Raw genomic sequence first — 20,741 nt, forward strand, 5'->3', positions numbered from 1 at the left:
TCACTCCATGCCATGATGTTCAGGATTTAGGTCTCATGGCATCTCAAGGTGTCAACATTGCAGCCAGTAGGCTGAGAGAAATACAGCTTTATTTTGTAGCAATTCAAGAGCTACCAGCTTTTATTGCTTCGCAAAAAAATAATCAGCACAGAAACTCCAAAGCGCATAGAAGTAATATGTATGTATATATATTTCTTTGTCATAGTACCCCCAAGAATTTAAAACTACTTTCACCCCTGTATATATATATAGCAAACAGTTTTCTGTTTGCCAGAAAACTGTTTGCCAGTTTTCTGGMAAACAGAAAGATTTGTAGAGTGTGTATTACTTGATCTGTAGAAGCTTAACCAGCTCCAGGAGGCGGTCCTTYTCCACGCTGAGGACTTTATAYACACTGCTCTGGGTGATCAGTGCACTCACATCAGCAGAACAACCCGGACACTTTGAATGACTTTGGATAACATCAAAAACAATCAAACAGTTCATAGTTTTGATTAATTTACATTGATGCAATTATAATTGATATTTAAAAATAAGATGAATCATGTAAATATATATAATACAGCTCACTTACTTTAATTCCATCTCACCTCCCACAGTTGCAATTACCAATTTATGGCCTAATTTAGAGACTGAACTGAAACAGATAAAAAAAGAGAAATCATAAAATGTTTTACTCTTCTTACTTCTTCCGTCATTGACCTCTTCCAGTCAGTTATTAGTTATCCTTTGTAAAACAAGTTATCTTAGTTCCTAGTAGAGTTTACCAAAACATGCACTTTATACCACAAAACAAAATTGATTWTGTTTCAGAGGTTAGTTTTTATGATTCTCTTAATAAATAAATMAAATGACAATATAAAGAATCAAATAATTCAGATATGTCCGAAAACATACTCGGGTGTAATTCTTGTGACACTGTCTCCATCTTCTGGGTAGATTCCTGAACTGCAGCTTTTTATTTTAGGGCTTAATTGTCTGTCCATACTCTCTTCCTTCAGTTTCTGTGAAAACATATTTTTATTTCCAGCAGGCAGATTTGTTTTACAGTGGTTGCTACAGCACTAAATATTTCCGCTTTTTTTTTTTTTTTTTACCTTATTGGAAAGCTGTTGCCTTTCCCGCAGCTCTTTTATCATGGCGTCTTTCTCTGCTACCATGAGCTTCAGTTTCTGGATAAGACCGTTGTTCTCTGGGGGCCCACTGTCCAGCTGTTGTCTCGGGCTGTGTTTGTGGCTCTTGGTCTGTGCGCTCTGCTGTTGGCCGAGTTGCTTCAGCGTCGTCTGCATCTGGCTCTGCTGTTTCTGCCAGGGGTTAACAAAACAAGGTTGTGGGAAAGGAAGAGCCCAGAATATTTCTCTCTTTCCCACTTGTATCTTATCTAAGGACTTACCAGCAGGGCATCCACAAGTCCGGTGTCATGTTTCCCCTTCTCTAATAAGGAGGAAATCTGCATTTTCAGAGTTTTGATTTCCTCGGACTGAGTTCTGCTCCTGGCTTTGGAGGCTTCTAGCTTTTTCTTCACTTCCTCGTGTTCTTTCAARAGGCCCTCATGATCARCTGAGATCCTCTWTAGATTTGCAACAAGCAAAAAAATAATAATTTGTACCTTAATATTTAATTTTGTTTTTAAACTGAGTTATTGTTTAAGTACCTCAAATGCCTCCCTCTTTTCCTTCTCTATGGTACGGATGTAGTTGAGGTTTCTATTTTGGGCAGGGGGTTTATGNTTTTTTTTTTTTTTTTTACCTTATTGGAAAGCTGTTGCCTTTCCCGCAGCTCTTTTATCATGGCGTCTTTCTCTGCTACCATGAGCTTCAGTTTCTGGATAAGACCGTTGTTCTCTGGGGGCCCACTGTCCAGCTGTTGTCTCGGGCTGTGTTTGTGGCTCTTGGTCTGTGCGCTCTGCTGTTGGCCGAGTTGCTTCAGCGTCGTCTGCATCTGGCTCTGCTGTTTCTGCCAGGGGTTAACAAAACAAGGTTGTGGGAAAGGAAGAGCCCAGAATATTTCTCTCTTTCCCACTTGTATCTTATCTAAGGACTTACCAGCAGGGCATCCACAAGTCCGGTGTCATGTTTCCCCTTCTCTAATAAGGAGGAAATCTGCATTTTCAGAGTTTTGATTTCCTCGGACTGAGTTCTGCTCCTGGCTTTGGAGGCTTCTAGCTTTTTCTTCACTTCCTCGTGTTCTTTCAARAGGCCCTCATGATCARCTGAGATCCTCTWTAGATTTGCAACAAGCAAAAAAATAATAATTTGTACCTTAATATTTAATTTTGTTTTTAAACTGAGTTATTGTTTAAGTACCTCAAATGCCTCCCTCTTTTCCTTCTCTATGGTACGGATGTAGTTGAGGTTTCTATTTTGGGCAGGGGGTTTATGATGGGCCGCAGTGCCAGAAAAATCCTGTTCCACACTCTGGACATCTACTTGTCTTTGCTGGGACAGCTGCTGCTCTAGCTCYCGTACCTGTTGTATGAATTCAGCATTTTCTGTGACATAACTTTCAGGTGCATCAAACTGAAATTGGAATATCATCAAAATCAAATTCAGTTAGTTTCAGGAATTCAGTTCAAAAACCCAGAAACCCAGATATAGACTAATTACACGCAGAGTAACATATCTCGACTGTTTATTTCTATTGATTGTAGTAGTTACAGCTTTCGCACAACCAACATACAACTGTCATATTTCTTTTTTGAAGACACTCCTGAATCAGAAACCTCTCAGTGATGTTCTGTTTTGATAGAGAGGCACCTGCACAATCATAATCCTGAAAACCAACCAACTTCTTTAAATAAGTTTTCATAATGAATGATGGACATTATAAAGGACATCCAGTCACCACCTAAGTTTTCCAGCTTACCCTTGTTTGAAGAGCAAGAATCTGCTGCGACCGGCCTCTAAAATTCCCAGGGTTGTTGAGCATCTGCTGAAGGTTGACCTCCTCTCCAACTTCACTCAACAAAACCTGCAGTAGTTCATCATTTTAAGAGTAGACATAGACATGCTCTATTATCATTAAACTTTTAATGAGAAAAATTGTGTTACCTCCAATAATAAAATAAATAAATAAATAAATAAATAATAAAAAGTGTAATCATAAATATATAGAATAAAAAGAGCTCAATCAACATGTCATTAAAAATGCATAATGTTGATGAGGTATGAAGTAAATAAAGTGTACATTATGGACATTATGGTTTACCTTTTTGTTTTGTTTTTAAACTGTGTGTTATTTCTGTAGGGCAGTAAGAGGGGTGTGTATTTAWCAAGGAAACTAAGTAAGAAAACCAAACTATGCTACTGGAATCAAATAATCTATATACCACTAATGACAGTAAATATGGAGGTTGCTGTATCAGTCGTATCCAGGACATCCTTATAAATTTAAAGACTTCATCTCAAAAATATAATTTCCAGGTTATGTGTAATGGTCTTGAAGGTTATTTTTATTCGTCTCACTTTTCAAACTTATCTTCGAAATGCAGCTTGTGTGGTAAGAAAATACACACAGTCCYATTTCTGATAGCCAGAGAATATCGGGCCTTCAGCTGAAAGGCCCTAAAATCAAATTAAGTCATAAATAAGCATAATTAGAGCTCTGTCAGGTGGAAACGAAATAATGAGATTACCTTTTGAGCAACCTTCAGCTCCTGTTTTGCAGACTGAACCTGGTTTCGATATTCTGTCACTTTGAGCTGGGCAGCTGCTAGTTTTTCTTGCAGAGACTTGACCAGYGGGTTTTCCTGTTGCTCAGTAGAAAAATGTATGTGATTAAAAATGAAATGCTATCATGTCAGGTTTCAAATCAAGAGAATGGCATTACTCAGTTTCTGTTTACCTCATGGTCTCCAGACAAGCTCTTATCCAGGGTTTTTTGTGTGGTTTTCTGTCCAGGTACAACATTCTCCAAAGCACACTGCAGCTAAACAAAATGTTGCTTTCTGTGGGTTTTGACCTGTAACTTCAACTTTYCATCCAATAAATCAAACAAACAGTGCTTTACCTCTTTCTCRAGCTCTTTGATCCTATTGCTGCTTTGCTTGGATCTAATCTTCTCTTTYTCAATTTCTGCATTTAGCTCTCTAGTCTTCTTGGAAAGCTCAACAATCTTGGTGGCAGCTACAGCTCCTGCTAAGCCTGATGAACCTAAAGGGATGATTCACAAGATGACAGTGAAGCCCCATTGACTCTTGTATGTAAAATACATCCAACTTGTCTGCTTGTACCTGTTAAGGCCAGTCTTTCTTCTTCTCTTTTCTTCTTCAGATGTTTGATCTCAAAGTCCTTTTCACTCAGAAGTTTGAAGAGCCTCCCATTTTCATCCCTGAGCTCTCGAATTTGGTCTAACAGGATCTCATCCTGCTCCTTTAACAGACTTTGAATGACAGACGACACACCACCATCATCATGTTATGACTATTTATTTATGTACTTATGTATTACTTAAGCTTTGAGTTAAACAATACAGTTTTATTCAAACCRAGACCAAGTGAAACCACTTACCTTTCTTCAGGACTGTCTTCCTGAATGACTTGTTTCAACAGATTCAAATCATCCTGAGTACCTGTCACACTTAAATCACTGGGTTCTTTCTTCTTCTTCSCTTCCAGTTTTCTTTTTTCCTGCTGTTTTTGCAACGTTTGGAACTGAAGCCGCAAGTCATTCAAATGTTCATCACTCTCCATGATAAACAAGGTAGTGGAAATAAGAAGCTACTGAAAGAAGACAAAATGATTGTGTTAGCTTTGMTTACCTGATCAAAGCTTGATTGTGTTGATTTTGTTTACATTTGTACACTTTACTCATTTCCACTTCAGTAACTGATCATTATAGCTTAAATTTGGCCTACAACTACAAGGCACAACACGGATGTGGCCTCTGACATGGACAGTATCAACAGCAGATTCTTCAAGTCCTGGAAGTTGTGAGGTWGGCCCTCCATTAATCTCACACATGTTCAATTTGTCTTAGATCTTTGCAGATCCAGTCAACTGTTCAAACTGGTTTCTGTGGTCCCCAAGTCNGATCAAAGCTTGATTGTGTTGATTTTGTTTACATTTGTACACTTTACTCATTTCCACTTCAGTAACTGATCATTATAGCTTAAATTTGGCCTACAACTACAAGGCACAACACGGATGTGGCCTCTGACATGGACAGTATCAACAGCAGATTCTTCAAGTCCTGGAAGTTGTGAGGTWGGCCCTCCATTAATCTCACACATGTTCAATTTGTCTTAGATCTTTGCAGATCCAGTCAACTGTTCAAACTGGTTTCTGTGGTCCCCAAGTCATTCCTAAGCCATTTTAGCACAACATTGCCCAAATAGCCACACTRCTGATTGAGATTTTTACACATAAAACAGAATCACCAATGTGATTTTTAGAGTTACTAACTGAAAACTAAATGAAATGGGTTATCACCAGAATGCTGCATTTGTCAGGTGCTGTCAATGYTGAAATTATGTTAAAGAATTTAAGAAGTCGGTAACATCGGTCTGCAACAGAACGGACATAGTAATCAGGTACCTATTGATAMATGTATCTTTAAAATTCGAACAGAAATCTTTAAAGGTCACAGGACATCTAAAACTGTAAAAGCGAGATTATAACCTACCTGTAATATATACAAGAGTTAAGATGTTAGACTATTTAACTGCATGTTTTGTTAACTTTGAAAATGAATACGTAGTTTCCTGAAGGGGACGCTACTGTCGCTATAACAACGCAGGTTCTGTGACTTTCAACGCGATCTCGCGTGAACAGGGAAGGCGCATGCTCTTGTTAAAATGCACCATGACAGCGGCCATGTTGCCCAGGGTTTCCAACGTCTGTTATTGATAGTTCACAACATATAAACCTGCTTGTTAGGCGTCTTTCTGCTGTTTTTTTTTCTTTTTTTTAATTTACCAGCTAAATAATATTCCAATTATTTGTCTATGCTGTAAGACTGCCCGTTCATACTGCAAGAATGAACGGGCATATCTGTAAACATTTTGGACCGAGATTTTGTCTTAATTAAGTATTAAAACAAATAGTAAAAAATAAAATTTTATTAAATTAAACCATAAGTTAACGAGAGGACGATCGAGTTCCTAAATGTGCGCAGTCATGCTGACTCTGCTWCTCCGGTGTTAAGCATAYAGGAGAAACGTGACATCCGTGCTGGAAATGGTGAAACTTRATATGCAGCAGCTGTACACGTTGATCTGTTTTCTTTACTAAAAAAGAGTAACCTTCACAACGTGCTGTCAAAGACACAGTGGCACAATGTAAGGATTACGGTGCTATATAATATTAAAGCATCCAGTGCCTGTCAAAGAGTAGCAAGCCATAGAGCAGAATAGANGTCTTAATTAAGTATTAAAACAAATAGTAAAAAATAAAATTTTATTAAATTAAACCATAAGTTAACGAGAGGACGATCGAGTTCCTAAATGTGCGCAGTCATGCTGACTCTGCTWCTCCGGTGTTAAGCATAYAGGAGAAACGTGACATCCGTGCTGGAAATGGTGAAACTTRATATGCAGCAGCTGTACACGTTGATCTGTTTTCTTTACTAAAAAAGAGTAACCTTCACAACGTGCTGTCAAAGACACAGTGGCACAATGTAAGGATTACGGTGCTATATAATATTAAAGCATCCAGTGCCTGTCAAAGAGTAGCAAGCCATAGAGCAGAATAGAGCAGAGGCTGGATTGGAAAGGTAAAGGTAAAAGCAAGACCTTTTTTTTTTTTTTTGACCACAAATGACTAACAGAAAGATAGCTACAGCACCAAAACAACAGCAGTATTTAAATCCAGTATCCAATAAAAATAATTTTCCTATTGTTTTCTTTAAATAGAACGTTCAGTTATCCATATACAAAGTTGAATAAAAATATATATATATTTTTAAACCTTTTTCAAATATATGGAGTATGATTGAATGGAAAGTAAAACAGAGGTTTCATCAACAAGTTGCAACAAGCGAGTGAGTGTCACAATGACTATCAAATTCTGAATGAATGCACGGGGCGGGACATTAGAGGCTTCTCAGCAGATTAGCCACACCTTTTTATTGCATTGATAGGAGTGTTTCCCATGTTTCGAACTGGAGTAAAACCAACGTATTATTTCACAGTGTTGTTTATGGGGAGGAGAGACTACTCTAGGCAGCCTTTATCACGCTGTGTTTGAGCAGTTATTGTTATGGTTAAACACATAAAATACCACATACTGGAATTAGAAAGAACAAAGAAAATCCAGTAAACATAGTTTTATGATAYGTTTGTTTAAAGTTTATGTTTGCAGTCAAAAGTGACAAGTTCAGTTGTTTCTGAAGATGACARTACAAATACAAATAATATTTGTTAATGAAATGCTATATTGACATTACAGTGTGTGTTCAAAAAGTGTGTAGTGTGTGTAGGAATTCTGTTGAATTAACATTCAGTATTATCACTGATAGCTCACAAAATAGTTCAATAATTCATTTTGGTAGATTTAAGTTGTAATAGCCTACAGTTAATAAAYAAATTCTAGCTTGAATAATATTACATGAAGAAAATAATTTATTACAAAAACATTATTGCCCACACTGCTAGACTGATGAMTTATCTTTTGTCCAGCAGACAGTTAACACTCTCCAGAAAAACATAATTAAAGAGGGCTTTTCACATAGTCCTGCATGGAAAGTTGAGTGGAAAAATTAAAAAGTGCAATCTATACATACACCACTGTACAGTATGTCACAAAAATAAATAGGATGAAATACTGATTCACCAACCTCAATTAAAAAAAATCCTTAGCATGTCTAATTTTCCTCCTGTTGTCCACAATAAAAAAAATTGCATACATTTGATTGAGCAACTTATTACACTAGTACAAACATAATGTGTTGTATTAAGAGGACCAGCAACTTACTTTAATTTGGGGGTGGGGGAGTTAAAATGCTCAAATTTAAGAGAGCCACAAACATTTAACTGGATTCTTCATAATATCAGTTCAGTTGGTTAGAATATAAGCTCATATTGAAACTGTTCACTCTATGTTGAGTGAACAGTGTTTAGAAAGCTGGAAGATTTGCCCAGTCATGCTGACAAATAAACCCCAGAGGTATTTTGATGTTGGAATGCCATCCATGCTCGGTGATGCTGACAGTACTTGCCCTTCCTGCATGTCAGGTAGATAGTTCATGTTGCCAAATTAAAACATTTTTATAGCAGCCCYTAACACACTGCCTTCATCAGAGGCATATTGCAATGTCAATAAAGAAATTCACTAAATGTTACGTGTGTTTCAAATACAAAATATTTTTTTAGTTACAGGAAGTAGGAGATTTAATGAATGAAGAAAGGAAACAATTTTGAAAACAGTAGCTACCAAAAGTGAGTTGAACAACTTGAGGTGCATATTATCATATATGAAACTAAGAACTGCTCCAGGTAAAGCACACAATATAAGTGTACACACAGCAGAGATTCAAAACTATTTCAGGAAATGAAGGTGGCTTTCACAAATAGCCTGGTACATACAATAATAATCAGCCCTGGAAATAYCTTAGGAACCAATTAATGTTTGCCACTAAAACAGGCTACATTGTGTTTGACAAGCTACACCACAGTTTATATATATATAAACCTCACATCATTTTTTGTGTCATTAATATCTCATTGCAAAAATATATGAAGAAAATACTGAGAAATAAAAAAAATGGTTACAGTAGAATACAGAGAATCTCAATGAATACAAATCAGCATTTTAGTAGAAGTACTTATAACAAAAAACTAWTTTTTCTTGTGACAGTGTGCAAACATCTGTTAAAGCTTTTGTCAGGAGAGGTGAAAAGTTAGAAAAAACAAAACAAAAAAAGATTAATATGGAAATGCTTTTWATTTGGCTAAAACCCAAATTACCACATAAAAAMATAGCTGACTTTCAACAGGACAATGATAAATAAATATGAAATCCAGAACTTTCTGTKTGTGGTCATAACTAGACTCAGATTTATCCTGGTCATAAATATTGTCAAATTTATCTGCAACTAATTTTGTTTTATATACTACACTGAAACATTAGAAAAAAATACATCAGTGTTGCCATCCTYCTCACAAGCTTCCACCCCAGTTACGTTTGCAGTGGCAARCAATTTCTGTAGAAGGGTACACCATCAGTTGGATTTTAGTCATTTGTTAGCCTGTGAATGTACATCTATAAACGTGAGAGTATTAAAGACACAAAAATCTCATTGTAAGAGTCTCTGTTCAATTGTGTTTTCCAGTGTTCTGCTYTTCTTTTGGGTGCCTAATGTACTCATTGTACATTGAATACAGGACTCCTAAAAAAAAGAAAAGAAAAAAGAAAAAGGCGAGTTAGAGAATGAAAACTWGAAGACTGAAACAAATCAAAAATGTTGCAGCACAAAGTTGTGATAAATKAAATTCAAAGTCATCACTGTTTGATAAAGCAAGAAACACAATAAGGCAAACGTGTAGTTCTCATCTATAGATAACTAAAGGGAACAATGAAATTCCACAATAAATCAAGGATAATCCTTACCACAATAGGAAATTGTGCAGTACAAGCAATACTGAAATACTCAGATGGAATATTTAGAAATTACATTTAAAGAATATTAAAATTCTATGTGCTAATATTCTAACAGATTAACAGACTTTCACTAGCCTTTGTACAACAACTGATCTAGGCTTTAGATCACTTTTCCTGTAAAAGCACAAGAAAAGTGATGGGRACACTTAATGTAAAAAAATGCAATTTCCCCCAAGTTTCATAGCATCAAACTAGCACATTACACACCACAGCCAATTGTTATCAATTGGGTAAAATTTTAAGAGTAAACACGTATAGCAAGCAATCATTTCTCATTAGCCAAGGGTCCAGGCCCTCTGTATGAAGCAAAGTGTACAACAAAGGACTATTTATTTATTTATTTTTTTTACCAGGCTAGGAAAATTGTGGGAAACATCCAAGACTGGGAAAAGCCTTAAAATAGACATAAGCTCTATTGAAGTTCTGCTGTGCGCACATTTCAACTTTACATGCATGTCGAAGATGAGGTTTGAAGAATCATACCCTACTTTCATCCTAACTGTCACCAGTGTAACATCTCCCAGGGAAACCAATGAGATCAAAAAGGGAATGTAGATATCGTCCTTCTCACAACCATTGATGTCTTTATCTCGTATAGACATGTAAATACATTCTTATGTAAATTAAATGAAAGACATTGCTAATATAAAAGCAACCAAGATAGGAAACAAGATAATAAATGATACATACCTACTGTCATGGCTCCAACCACAAAGCCTTGCGCAGCTACACGCATGTGAATCAAGTGCACCGACATTTTTGTGTYCCCTCGATTTTTCATTTTGTACAGTTGGTATCCAACGATGCCAACAAATCCAGCCAATCCTGCAAAACAACTAGGGATTATATACAGCTCATTTTCAAAACTGCATACAGCAACTACGAACATGAGACTTCATAATTCAACTAGGAGTTTTTTACTCTATTATCATGGAACAAAACATACTCACCCAATGGAACAAAGGGATTCTCCTTCACTTTCCGCATTAACTTTGAATCATTTCCTTCTTCGTAAGAGGACATCTTGACTATGGTGCACACAAAACAGCAGATTTTTAAAATATTTTTACAGTAATTTTTAGAACTTTGACAGTTAAGTAAGTCCAGAAAAAAAAGCTTATTATAAAGTTGGTTTACTGAATCTTATCTCTAGATATATTTAAACACATTCTAAAGTGGTGGTTTCAACTTAGTTGGGSTTATCATGACCTGTTAGAAGGTGACATGAAGGGCAAGGAAGATACATTTTTAAAGTAGGGAACAATTTCCCCATGTATAGACAGTTATAGCAGACATAATTTTTTGTTTTGTTTTTCTGTTTAAAAAAGAACGTTGTTTTAATCTTTTGAAACAGGCTGAACGTCAATTCAGGGCCTAAGCAGCCAGGGAAACATGAGACTATAAAAACAAAACGTTCATTATCGGCTGTTTAAAAACTAACGTCGCAGTTGAGTGGAAAAGATTTTACCTGCGTTGCTTTGGAGAAGCTTTGCAAAGAGAAAGTCAGATGAGCTTCGTGAGCGCTTCTTACGACCACAGTTTACGCGGAAGTAATATTCGTAACCCCGCACCCGCAAGGCTCTGATATAACTGTCTCTGACGCCGGGCTGACATCACGCTCCCACGTGATTAGTTCAATGTTAGAAAGAAAAAATTGGAAGTACAACTATCGCAGTTCGAGATGATAGCAATTTTATGATGTAGCAAGTTCCGCTTATGCTAAATGCAAGTAGAAAATAAAAAATAAAAAAAACTAGTAGCGCTACCGTCTTATAAAAACGTTTGAAAGTTTTGTTAATTTAATTGTACTCTATTTTAATTTGTAATGTAATGTGTAATTTAAATTAAAATAGTAGCATGCATTAATGTTTTTCCGAATGTGACAAAAATCACATTTACTCAATTGCAGCAGACAGWYATAGACATAGACAYAATAGAGAGTGAAAATGCGCCAAGAGTACAGAGAATTCCGTGATGTATTTAATGCAACACTAGCTTTCGTGCTAGGACAGCGAATGGCTCCACCCCCAGCCAGAATTTTAGTAGAGTCATCCCTGTAGGTGTGGCCTCCCTTTCAGGACATAATGTGAAATAGTGAAGTCAAATTATCTTTTTGGGGTTTTTTTTCTCATGACCTAAATTAGCTGGCATTGTSAAAATATAATGTGACGTGTTATTTCAAAACAATCAATGGCAAATACTTGCAAGAAATGTATATTCCACTGCAGCAACAATGTATGCTAAACAAACAAATTTCACCAAAATATTGTATTTTGTTCCTAGAGTTATTGTCTTATCGTCTGCATTTTAAAAGAGACTAGAGTCTCTTCCAAAATCCTAAACTTTGAATTTTGAGTCTTAAACCAAGTATTATACTTGGTAGCACATGGCTTAATTACCTTTTTCTTTTAGAACTGCTTTAGTTCTTTATGGCGTATTAAACAAGGTCCTAGACTTTGGTACTTACTGAGATGATAGCATTCTGAAAATGGAAAGAAAAGTGCAGGATCAATAAAGCATTAACTTTTTTTTTCTTGTATAAAAAATACACTTAAAGCAACTACCGTAAGCAGTTTCTGTTTWTTCCTAGAGATTTATAATTATTTTATGATATGTCCTGCATTGTGTTCATCTTTGTTGAGAGAAGACATCAAAAAACAGATCTGAACCCTAATGAGCCTGTGGCATTTCCTTTATATAATTACAAGATCAGATATGAGTGAACAAGAAACCAGATGTACACTGTAGAATGTAAATTAAAGCTGAGAGGTGAAAGAGAAGTTGCCAAATCTTCCTAACCTTCACAAAGAACAGTTAAATAGATATTTTCCTTTGTTTCAACTTTTTTTTTTTGTAAAATGCTGTTCTGCCATTTATGCATTTATCTCACATCATTAACATTACATTCATATTTTTTATCACCTGAAATTATAAATATCAAGTACAAAAAGCTGTCCTATCACACTTAGATTTGCACATGGCCTTCTTAAAAGAGACAAATATCTCAGAGCGTAACCTTTTCAAAATAAAATCCACTGTAGTCAAACGGTGGAAAAGATTGAGGTGATAATATTCAAAAAGGAGCACAGCTCCACTTAGTGGTCTATTACTGAAAGTGCACTAAATTGAAAGTAGTGCGARTTCAAATTTATATGAAATACAGTCCTCTGCATTCTTTGAAAGTTGTTTGTATTATCGTTAATCTCAAATGTACATGTATTTTAATGGAATTTTATGTAGACCAGAAGAACAGTAGTGAATAAATATTAGGGCAATAATACAAGGTTGGGCTGCACAGTGGTGCAGTTGGTAGCACTGTTGCCTTGCAGCAAGAAGGTTCTGGGTTCAATTCTGGGCCTGGGGTCGTTCTGCATGGAGTTTGCATGTTCTCCCTGTGCATGCGTGGATTCTCTCAGGGTACTCTGGCTTCCTCTCACAGTTCAAAAACATGACTCTTGGGTAAATTGGTCTCTCTAAATTCTCCACAGGTGTGTGTGTGCATGGTTGTTTGTCCTGTCTGTCTCTGTGTTGCCTCTTGCCTGAAATGTTTGCTGGAGATAGGCACCAGCACCCCTCCTAACCCCACTAGGGACAAGGGTGTACAGAAAATGGATGGACAGATAATGCATGGTTTTTAACATTTTCAGCTAATATAAATGTTTGAGGACAGGTTTTTAAAAAATTATATATGTATAGCATATTAGTTGTGTACATTTCACTAACAGCCAATCACATCAACAAAAATCTTAACAATGCTTTCTGACATAAACCAGTAGGTGGCCCTATATGTCTGCTGATCAAACACAAGGGCAGCTGGGTCCTTGTTCTTAGTGTAGACCATGCAGGCGCCATTGGCTTTTAATATCACAGCATTTTCTTATTTTTAAAAGATTAAGATAAAATGATGGCCTGTTTAGAACATACTGCATTTTCACAAGTTTCCTGTCTAGGCACTAACCSGAGAGTGTAAATGTTCTTGATGAAAAACAATCCTAGCATTTGTAACCTCTCTCTACCACATTTCACAACATTCTGCCTGTCATTTTGGACTGCAATGCTAAAGGACAAACAAAACACAGAAATAGACATGCCTCTGCTGCAGTCTAAAGTACACATTGCTCTCTCATGCAATAAAGCTTGCATCATTGTTGCAATTTAGTTCATGGCCATCATGATAGCATAAAATACATTTCCCTCGTGGACCCATTTTTAAGCAAGACCAGTATTACTGTTTGCACGTTCAACTGTATAAAGATTAATCTTGAACAGATGATAGGGTTGTGAGCGAAATGAAGGTCAGTGGACTGTTTCATCAGTAGTTCAAGGTCTAAATTCTTTCAAGGTTTTCTAGTTTCTGTTGAGCTTACTTTGTAACCAGAACATATAGTGTAATTATAACAGAGTACCAATATAACATTGATGTCACTTGATTGGCTGCTTTTAATGTATGCACTCAATACATGCTGAAAAAAAAAGCCCTTTCGGTTTGGTTTGGAAATTCTAACTTTCTGACCAGAACAATTTTTTATTTTTTATTTTTTTGCTTAAATTTTTTGTTTATACTGTAACTTCATTTATTCCTTTCAAGTGTGATTAAAGCTTTTTCCAGTCAATGTCCTAAAAAAATGTCACTATTTCATCCCTTTTTGTCCAGGCTTCTGTAAACCTTTTGAATCTTTTCTGTGCAGGGTAAAGATGTAGTAGGCRATCTTAAAAGTTCAGACAACATGACACGACTCTAATCTCAATATCTTTTGAAATTTTATGTTGGTTTTATGATTGATCTCACATTCTGTTTCCTATCAATTTCAGTGTAACTTGCAAAGCTCCAGATGATTGGTGTCACACTCCATCAGCCAGTTTATCTTAGATGTTCTTCTTATCCACATTAAGACATGAAGGTAATCTGCTGCAGAAGCATCAAACCCATTGAGAAAAATTCCTCACACTATTACTCAAACAGTAAAAAAAACAAAAACAACAGTAATTATTTGCATCACTCCTTGATGTTTGTGCTTTTGTAAATTTATTCCACTTTATTGCCTCTTCTTCCCCCCATTTGCATGTTCTTGTTCTGTGGGAGAGTCCTGGAGAACCTGGATAAAATCCAGGCATAAAATGGGAGAACATGCAAATTCCACTCAGAATGGCTCCACATGAGATTTTGTTTTGAAAGATTTCTGTTAAGTTAACCACCACTTTATTACTCGGCTTCATGTGTTTTCCATCTGCTGCTCTTTAACTTTTTGTCATATGGTGTTAGTTTAATTTCTTTGAAGCTTAACACTGACATTCCACTCAAAAGTGAACGTCTCCATTTCAGATTCTAACAGCAAAAAAGAACACTTGTTGCATGTTTTTTAAAAAAGATTTGATTCAGATTCTGCATAGTATTTTAGGATTTGCAGTACTTTTTAATCCATGACTAGATCATAACTCATTCTCTGTCATTTTGATATAACACTTAAAATAGACTTGCACTTTTTAACATTCCAGTTAATCTCTTTAACAATCTACAAAGCCTTAAGATGGCGGAAGTATGTTCTTATCTAGAGTGAGATGACTCATTGACTTTGGCTGACAGGTCACCAGAGAGGAAGTCGTTTTTCCAGAAGCAGCAGAAAACACAAATTTCTGCGACTAGTGTTAAGCTATTTAATCATTTAATTTATGAAACGTTGCAGTTTTTCTGTTTAAGTTGCCCTGATGCAACTTAAACAATGTTTGGCTATGAAGACCACTGAACATTTGGAGCAAAAGAGGGAAAGGTTACAAGCCCTAGACTATTCGAACTGTTAAGTACTGGGGTGAAAGCCCCCCTCCAACTAATAACAAAACAATTTTATTTTCAAAATTATTAGAAGTGATGCTCTTTTGTGTGTGTGTGTTTTTTTTTATATTCTTTATTTGAGAAAARTAAATCTGTTCTTTCCCAAGACATAAAGGTTTCCTCGAGAGTCATTTTATTCTTTTCACACACTCTCCATGTAAGGATAAAAGCCCCTTAATTTGTTCTGTGACACTGAGTTCCAAATACCATTTTCTTATTTTCAGAACAGAATAAAAAATARACTTCAATCTAGATCAAACTTGAAGTGAATATTTTCATCGCTCCGTTTCTGCTGAAGAATTTGATCTCCTTTCCCGGAAATCTGTAACCCATTATGAATGGGAGGAGCAACGTGCTGCTTATAACTCTGAACTTGGACTTCATCTCCACACTGCTCTGTGGCTGCCAACAGAAACAGTCATGGCACTGCTTCTGCCTGTCCTCCTCAGCTGCTTGGTTGCTCTGCTTGGAGGGCTGTACCTTCTCGGAGTTTTCCGAAAGAGGCGCCCAGGAGAACCCCCTCTTGACAAAGGTCTCATTCCTTGGCTGGGCCATGTCTTGGAGTTTCGCAGAGACAGTTTTAAGTTTCTGGAGAGAATGAAGAAAAAGCATGGTGATGTTTTTACGGTGCAGCTCGGAGGATATTACTTTACATTTCTGCAGGACCCCCTCTCCTTTGGGGCTTTTGTTAAGGAGAGTCGAGAGAAGCTGGACTTTAATAGTTTCGCCGAGCAGCTTGTTAACAGGGTTTTTGGCTACAAAGCTGTCCAGAATGATCACCATGTCCTGCAGAATGCCAGCAATAAGCACTTGAAGGGGGAAGGGCTGGAAGTAATGACACAAGCCATGATGAGTAACTTGCAAAACCTTATGTTGCACAGCGTGGGTTCAGGCACAGGTCAGAACCCCTGGAAGGAAGATGGACTGTTCATCTACAGCTACAACATTGTTTTCCGAGCCGGCTATTTGGCTTTATTTGGAAATGTGCCACACAAGACTGAMGGAGGTGAGGAGAAAGCCAAAGAGAAGGACAGAACTCATTCAGAAGCTCTGTTTTATGAATTTCGTAAATACGACCAGCTCTTCCCCAACTTGGCATATGGAGTCCTTCCACCAAAGCAGAAGTGGGAAGCTGACAGGCTGCAGTCCTACTTCTGGGATGCTGTCTCTGTGCAGAACATGAAGGCCAAGGACAACATCAGTCGCTGGGTGTGGGACATGCAGCAGTCCAAAGAAGAGGTGGGCATGAACGAGTCAATGATCAACAGGTACATGTTTGTGCTTCTCTGGGCCTCTCAGGGCAACACTGGACCCTCTTCGTTCTGGCTTCTCCTCTTCCTCCTGAAACACCCCGAGGCCATGAAAGCAGTGAGGGAAGAGGTTGATAAAGTTTTGAAGGAGACGGGGCAGGAAGTCAAACGCGGTGGCCCCTTGGTAGACCTGACCCGTGAAATGCTCATGAAAACGCCAGTGCTAGACAGCGCAGTGGAAGAGACCCTGCGGCTCACTGCTGCACCCCTCCTTACCAGGGCTGTGCTTCAAGACATGACTCTCAAGATGGCCGACGGGYGTGAATACTTCATCCGCAAAGGTGACAGGATGTCAATCTTTCCTTACAGCGCGGTCCACCTTGACCCACAGATCCATCCTGACCCGCATGCATTCAAATACAATCGCTTTCTGAACCCAGACGGCAGCAAGAAAACTGACTTTTTCAAAGATGGGAAGAAAGTGAAGTACTACAACATGCCCTGGGGGGCGGGAGTCTCCATGTGTCCTGGGCGATTCTTTGCCACCAATGAGCTGAAACAGTTTGTGTTCCTCATGTTGGTGTATTTTGAGTTTGAGCTGAAGAACCCTGATGAGGAAATTCCTGAAATTGACTTCAGACGTTGGGGCTTCGGATCGATGCAGCCCATCAGAGATGTTCAGTTTAGATACAGACTCAGGTTTTAAAGACATCTTACAAAACATGCTATAGTTATTCTGTGAGTATTATTCTGTGACTATTGATTGATTAAATAGCCTTACACTAATCGCATGGGCATCTTGTAAAAGCTAAACAAGAATAATGAAAATATATTGTGTATTGCTGTAATACCAATTCCGTAAATGTTATCAAGAATATTTTTTTCTGTATGTTTCAATATCTTYTTACATGCCATTTTCTTTTTTCGCCAGAAACGCCAGAAAATAGAAATTTATTCTATTAACACATTTTGTAGACCTCTTTTCTATTCAGAATAAGATGTCAGAATTAAACAAGTTAATCAGCATTCAACAGTGTTGGAGTTGGTTTACCATTAACACTTTATTTAAAAAAGAACTCTTGCTTTAAGAATGTTTTCTTCTTCTAAATTATTTTTTTAAGTATCATTTCCTGGGCTAAGATGTAATTATCCCACTCCAGTAAACTGTTTTTTTCATACGGTTTTATGTTGTTTTATTGTAAGCTCTAAAACTGTGAACAGTCTATAGAATAAGAAGTGAAGCAAGCTCCTCCTTCATTAGTTTCCCTATTAAATCCAAATGAACTTTTATGTTGTGTTTCTTTTGTATTCTTATTTTTATTTTTATTTTGCTTCATTGTTTCTTTTCACACACAACTTTAACCCTTCTCTGTGTCATAAATGCTGTGGTTGRTAAATCTAATATGTTTTTGTTTATTAAGAAGAGGATTTCTTGACAAGAGTTTTGGAAGATGATTGACATTATTAAAAAATGGATCTGTRACCTAAATATTACCCTTTTTCTTCCTTTCAACTTACCAAAAGCATGAGTCCGTTTCTTGTTTATACAAGGAAAGCTAACATGAACACTCAAGTTTTTCTGGCATTTTTAACATCAYAAAATATAATCAATTGTCATTTTGCTTTAAATTTTGTAATTTTAAGCTAAAATCACTTACTCACATCAGCTGGTAAATTAGTTTCTCTGTCTATCACTCTGGTTTCTTTTGGATCAGTTCAAAAATTAAAATGTTAATTTATTCAGCCACAAAGTCAAATGTAAAAATGTGTTAAAGTTTTCATTGTCTTGTCATCRTTTTACATCCTCAKATAATTAACTAAGACTTTCCTTTCAAAAAGAGTTTAGACAAATACATAAAAAATTGCCTTTTTATTATAAGTTATATAGCAAATGTTCTATCACAGGMASTATCTGATAATTTCCCAATACACATACAAAAGATTGCACTTCTAACCAAATTAAGRCTTTGTGTTTACCTCYATTTAYTTTAGTTAGCCCATTTGTGCCACAGCTTGACAATTACTCTAACTTTAGCTATTACAAGTGCATTCTTAACCCTACTTAACCTTAACCTTGTCTTTGTTATAGCARCACAAAACAGGAACGACATCAGCTGTGATCTTGCTTATRAGATAAAGTCCTTCATTTATCTGCGAAAAGATCTAGTAAACATCTGCTTYGGAACGAATGGCACARCAAGAAAGACTACATCAAAGACTGTATCACCACATGGCACACATATTTTGTTAGCCWTAGCTTGTCAAGCAACCACAAAAAATTTAAGCATTGCTTGTTTGAAAGCATTGTGAAAAGAAAAAGCATTTTTCACTATGAAGGATATATCAGTTGATATTTTCTTTGCTCCTCCTTTGTTGCCTTGGTTACACATCTTTTGTTATTGTCATGCAAGATAACACATGCAGTGTTCTGGCTAAGGTTAAGAGGTTCTCTGTTCATCACCCCCCCCACCCCCCATTCTGCCACAATATGTTGCAATCTACCAAGAAACACACTAAAATCCTAATTCTATTGCCTTTTTAGTTTATTCCTTGTGCTAGTTCACTCATTTTCATTGTTTGTGTTTTGGACTTGTTCCCTAAGCACAAACACTTACTGTTTATGCTAGCTTCAATGTTTTCTTTCATCAAAGGTTTTTGTGTGACAGCTTTGTTCTTTCTCCTTTCCTCAGCTTACCAGAATACCTCCCTTTCCAGATCTTCTCCAGCTGCCTCTATTTACCTCTAATTAGTCCCCTGGTTCCTGTAGCAGTCTCTTCTCTCCCTCTGTGTATTTAAGATTTGCATTGTTTTCTAYGGTTTCTCTRTCTGGCTTTCATAGTTCTCAGTTGTTCCCACTGGGTTCCTTTGTTCATTTTAAGTTTCTTTTTGTTCATTTTTTCATTAAGAGTTATCCATAGCTCTCTGCACTTGGGTCCTCCTTAACCCCCAACCATGACACTTTGTAGAGGTCTAGGGTATTGCTTAGATAAAAGTTAGTAAATAGGGACAGGAGCTGATCTGTTAAGCTTTATTAAGCTTTGTTAAGCTGTTTTCTTGACAAAGCTCAGGTCAGTTATGAAGTTGAAATTTATTCTCTCTCCCATTATGGTCTGACAATTTTTTTTATTCAAATACTTTCTTATATTGTGGTTACAATTATTTTCTCTGGGTTTTTTTTTATACAATCTGAAACCGGTGTAATTAGAGAAAGATGAGTTACCCTCTGGGGTCTCTCTAATTTAACATGTAAAATTTAAGTAAAGGTTCAAAAATTGTGAGCCGTATGAACCAAGACATTCATGTTAATTTTTTTCCCTTCCTATAGTATGTTTGGATTTGACTTGGAAAATAATCTCCATTTGTATTTGTCTTTTAAACCTAGCCAGGTTAATGGACTTTACCCAGCTGAAAGCAGTCCCAAGTATTTCCAGGAACTAACTTGCCAACTAAAGACAGTACAGGAAGGCCAACAAAAAATCTATCAATACAAGTTAAATTACAGACGGTAAATTGCATTTCAAAAACTTAATTTTAAATATTTTAGAAAATTTACATTTGAAAATATGACTGCAGTGTACATAAAAAAGCAATCTTTTGTTTAAGATTTTGCAGTTTAATATTAATGTTTGAATTATGAAGTAGCAAAATTGAACTGTTTTGCTGGAAGAAAAGGTAAACGTGTTTTGCCTACCTTGATTTGTGTTGGAATAAATGTATATAAGTTATCTCATCTTTATAAGTGTGTGTGTATTTAGAATTTCTTGTGTAGACTATGCTGTTTTACAGAAACTGACTGCGCGTGACTTAAGGAGATAACTGACAGCAACAAACTGCTCGTGACTGGAGGAGACAACTGTCAGTATTGATCGYACCCTCAAGTGAATTTGCWACAGCGCTGAAAAGGAGAAATGCAGAGGGGGTCGCTTCCCCTCTGACCCCTCAGACCGTTTCCTATAGAATATTATGTTAGGAGTTCATTGTGCGATATGAAGYAAGCTTGAATTGGTTTCAGTTGGTGTGTTTCCCCCTACCCCCTTTAGTAACTGAACCTCATGTAACTAGGGCG

General features: G+C 36.7%; 3 protein-coding genes across 4 annotated transcripts in view; 1 reads left to right on the plus strand and 2 right to left on the minus strand.

The window, feature by feature from the left end:
• The window catches only part of ccdc13 (coiled-coil domain containing 13), a 15,317-nt gene extending 9,591 nt beyond the window's left edge, over positions 1–5,726 (minus strand). The window contains exons 1-13 of one of the 2 annotated variants that reach the window (XM_017309956.1): positions 5,622–5,726; positions 4,509–4,717; positions 4,232–4,380; positions 4,009–4,151; positions 3,844–3,927; positions 3,635–3,748; positions 2,866–2,970; positions 2,307–2,468; positions 2,046–2,222; positions 1,750–1,956; positions 898–1,004; positions 575–637; positions 329–451 (exon numbers count right to left, since the gene is read on the minus strand). In XM_017309956.1, coding sequence (XP_017165445.1) covers positions 329–451; positions 575–637; positions 898–1,004; positions 1,750–1,956; positions 2,046–2,222; positions 2,307–2,468; positions 2,866–2,970; positions 3,635–3,748; positions 3,844–3,927; positions 4,009–4,151; positions 4,232–4,380; positions 4,509–4,690 — 1,616 coding nt within the window. In that variant the 5' untranslated portion in view covers positions 4,691–4,717; positions 5,622–5,726. Of the gene's footprint in view, positions 1–328; positions 452–574; positions 638–897; positions 1,005–1,749; positions 1,957–2,045; positions 2,223–2,306; positions 2,469–2,865; positions 2,971–3,634; positions 3,749–3,843; positions 3,928–4,008; positions 4,152–4,231; positions 4,381–4,508; positions 4,721–5,621 lie in introns of both variants that reach the window. The other variant, XM_008434308.2, reaches the window with a different exon arrangement.
• Positions 5,727–7,534: 1,808 nt separating this feature from the next.
• higd1a (HIG1 hypoxia inducible domain family, member 1A) lies at positions 7,535–11,187 on the minus strand. Its single transcript, XM_008434307.2, has 4 exons — positions 11,064–11,187; positions 10,546–10,623; positions 10,286–10,420; positions 7,535–9,323 (listed from the first exon to the last, which is right to left on the minus strand). Exons 2-4 carry the CDS (start codon positions 10,616–10,618, stop codon positions 9,250–9,252), a joined length of 282 nt encoding a protein of 93 aa, XP_008432529.1. The 5' UTR covers positions 10,619–10,623; positions 11,064–11,187; the 3' UTR covers positions 7,535–9,249.
• A 4,646-nt stretch (positions 11,188–15,833) lies between these two features.
• On the plus strand, positions 15,834–17,847 carry LOC103479711 (7-alpha-hydroxycholest-4-en-3-one 12-alpha-hydroxylase). The gene has a single exon (XM_008434306.1). The coding sequence runs from the start codon at positions 15,846–15,848 to the stop codon at positions 17,379–17,381; it is 1,536 nt and encodes a 511-aa protein (XP_008432528.1). The 5' UTR covers positions 15,834–15,845; the 3' UTR covers positions 17,382–17,847.
• Positions 17,848–20,741: the final 2,894 nt, after the last annotated feature.

Source organism: Poecilia reticulata, linkage group LG17, assembly GCF_000633615.1.
Source record: "Poecilia reticulata strain Guanapo linkage group LG17, Guppy_female_1.0+MT, whole genome shotgun sequence".
Lineage (NCBI taxonomy): Eukaryota > Metazoa > Chordata > Actinopteri > Cyprinodontiformes > Poeciliidae > Poecilia > Poecilia reticulata.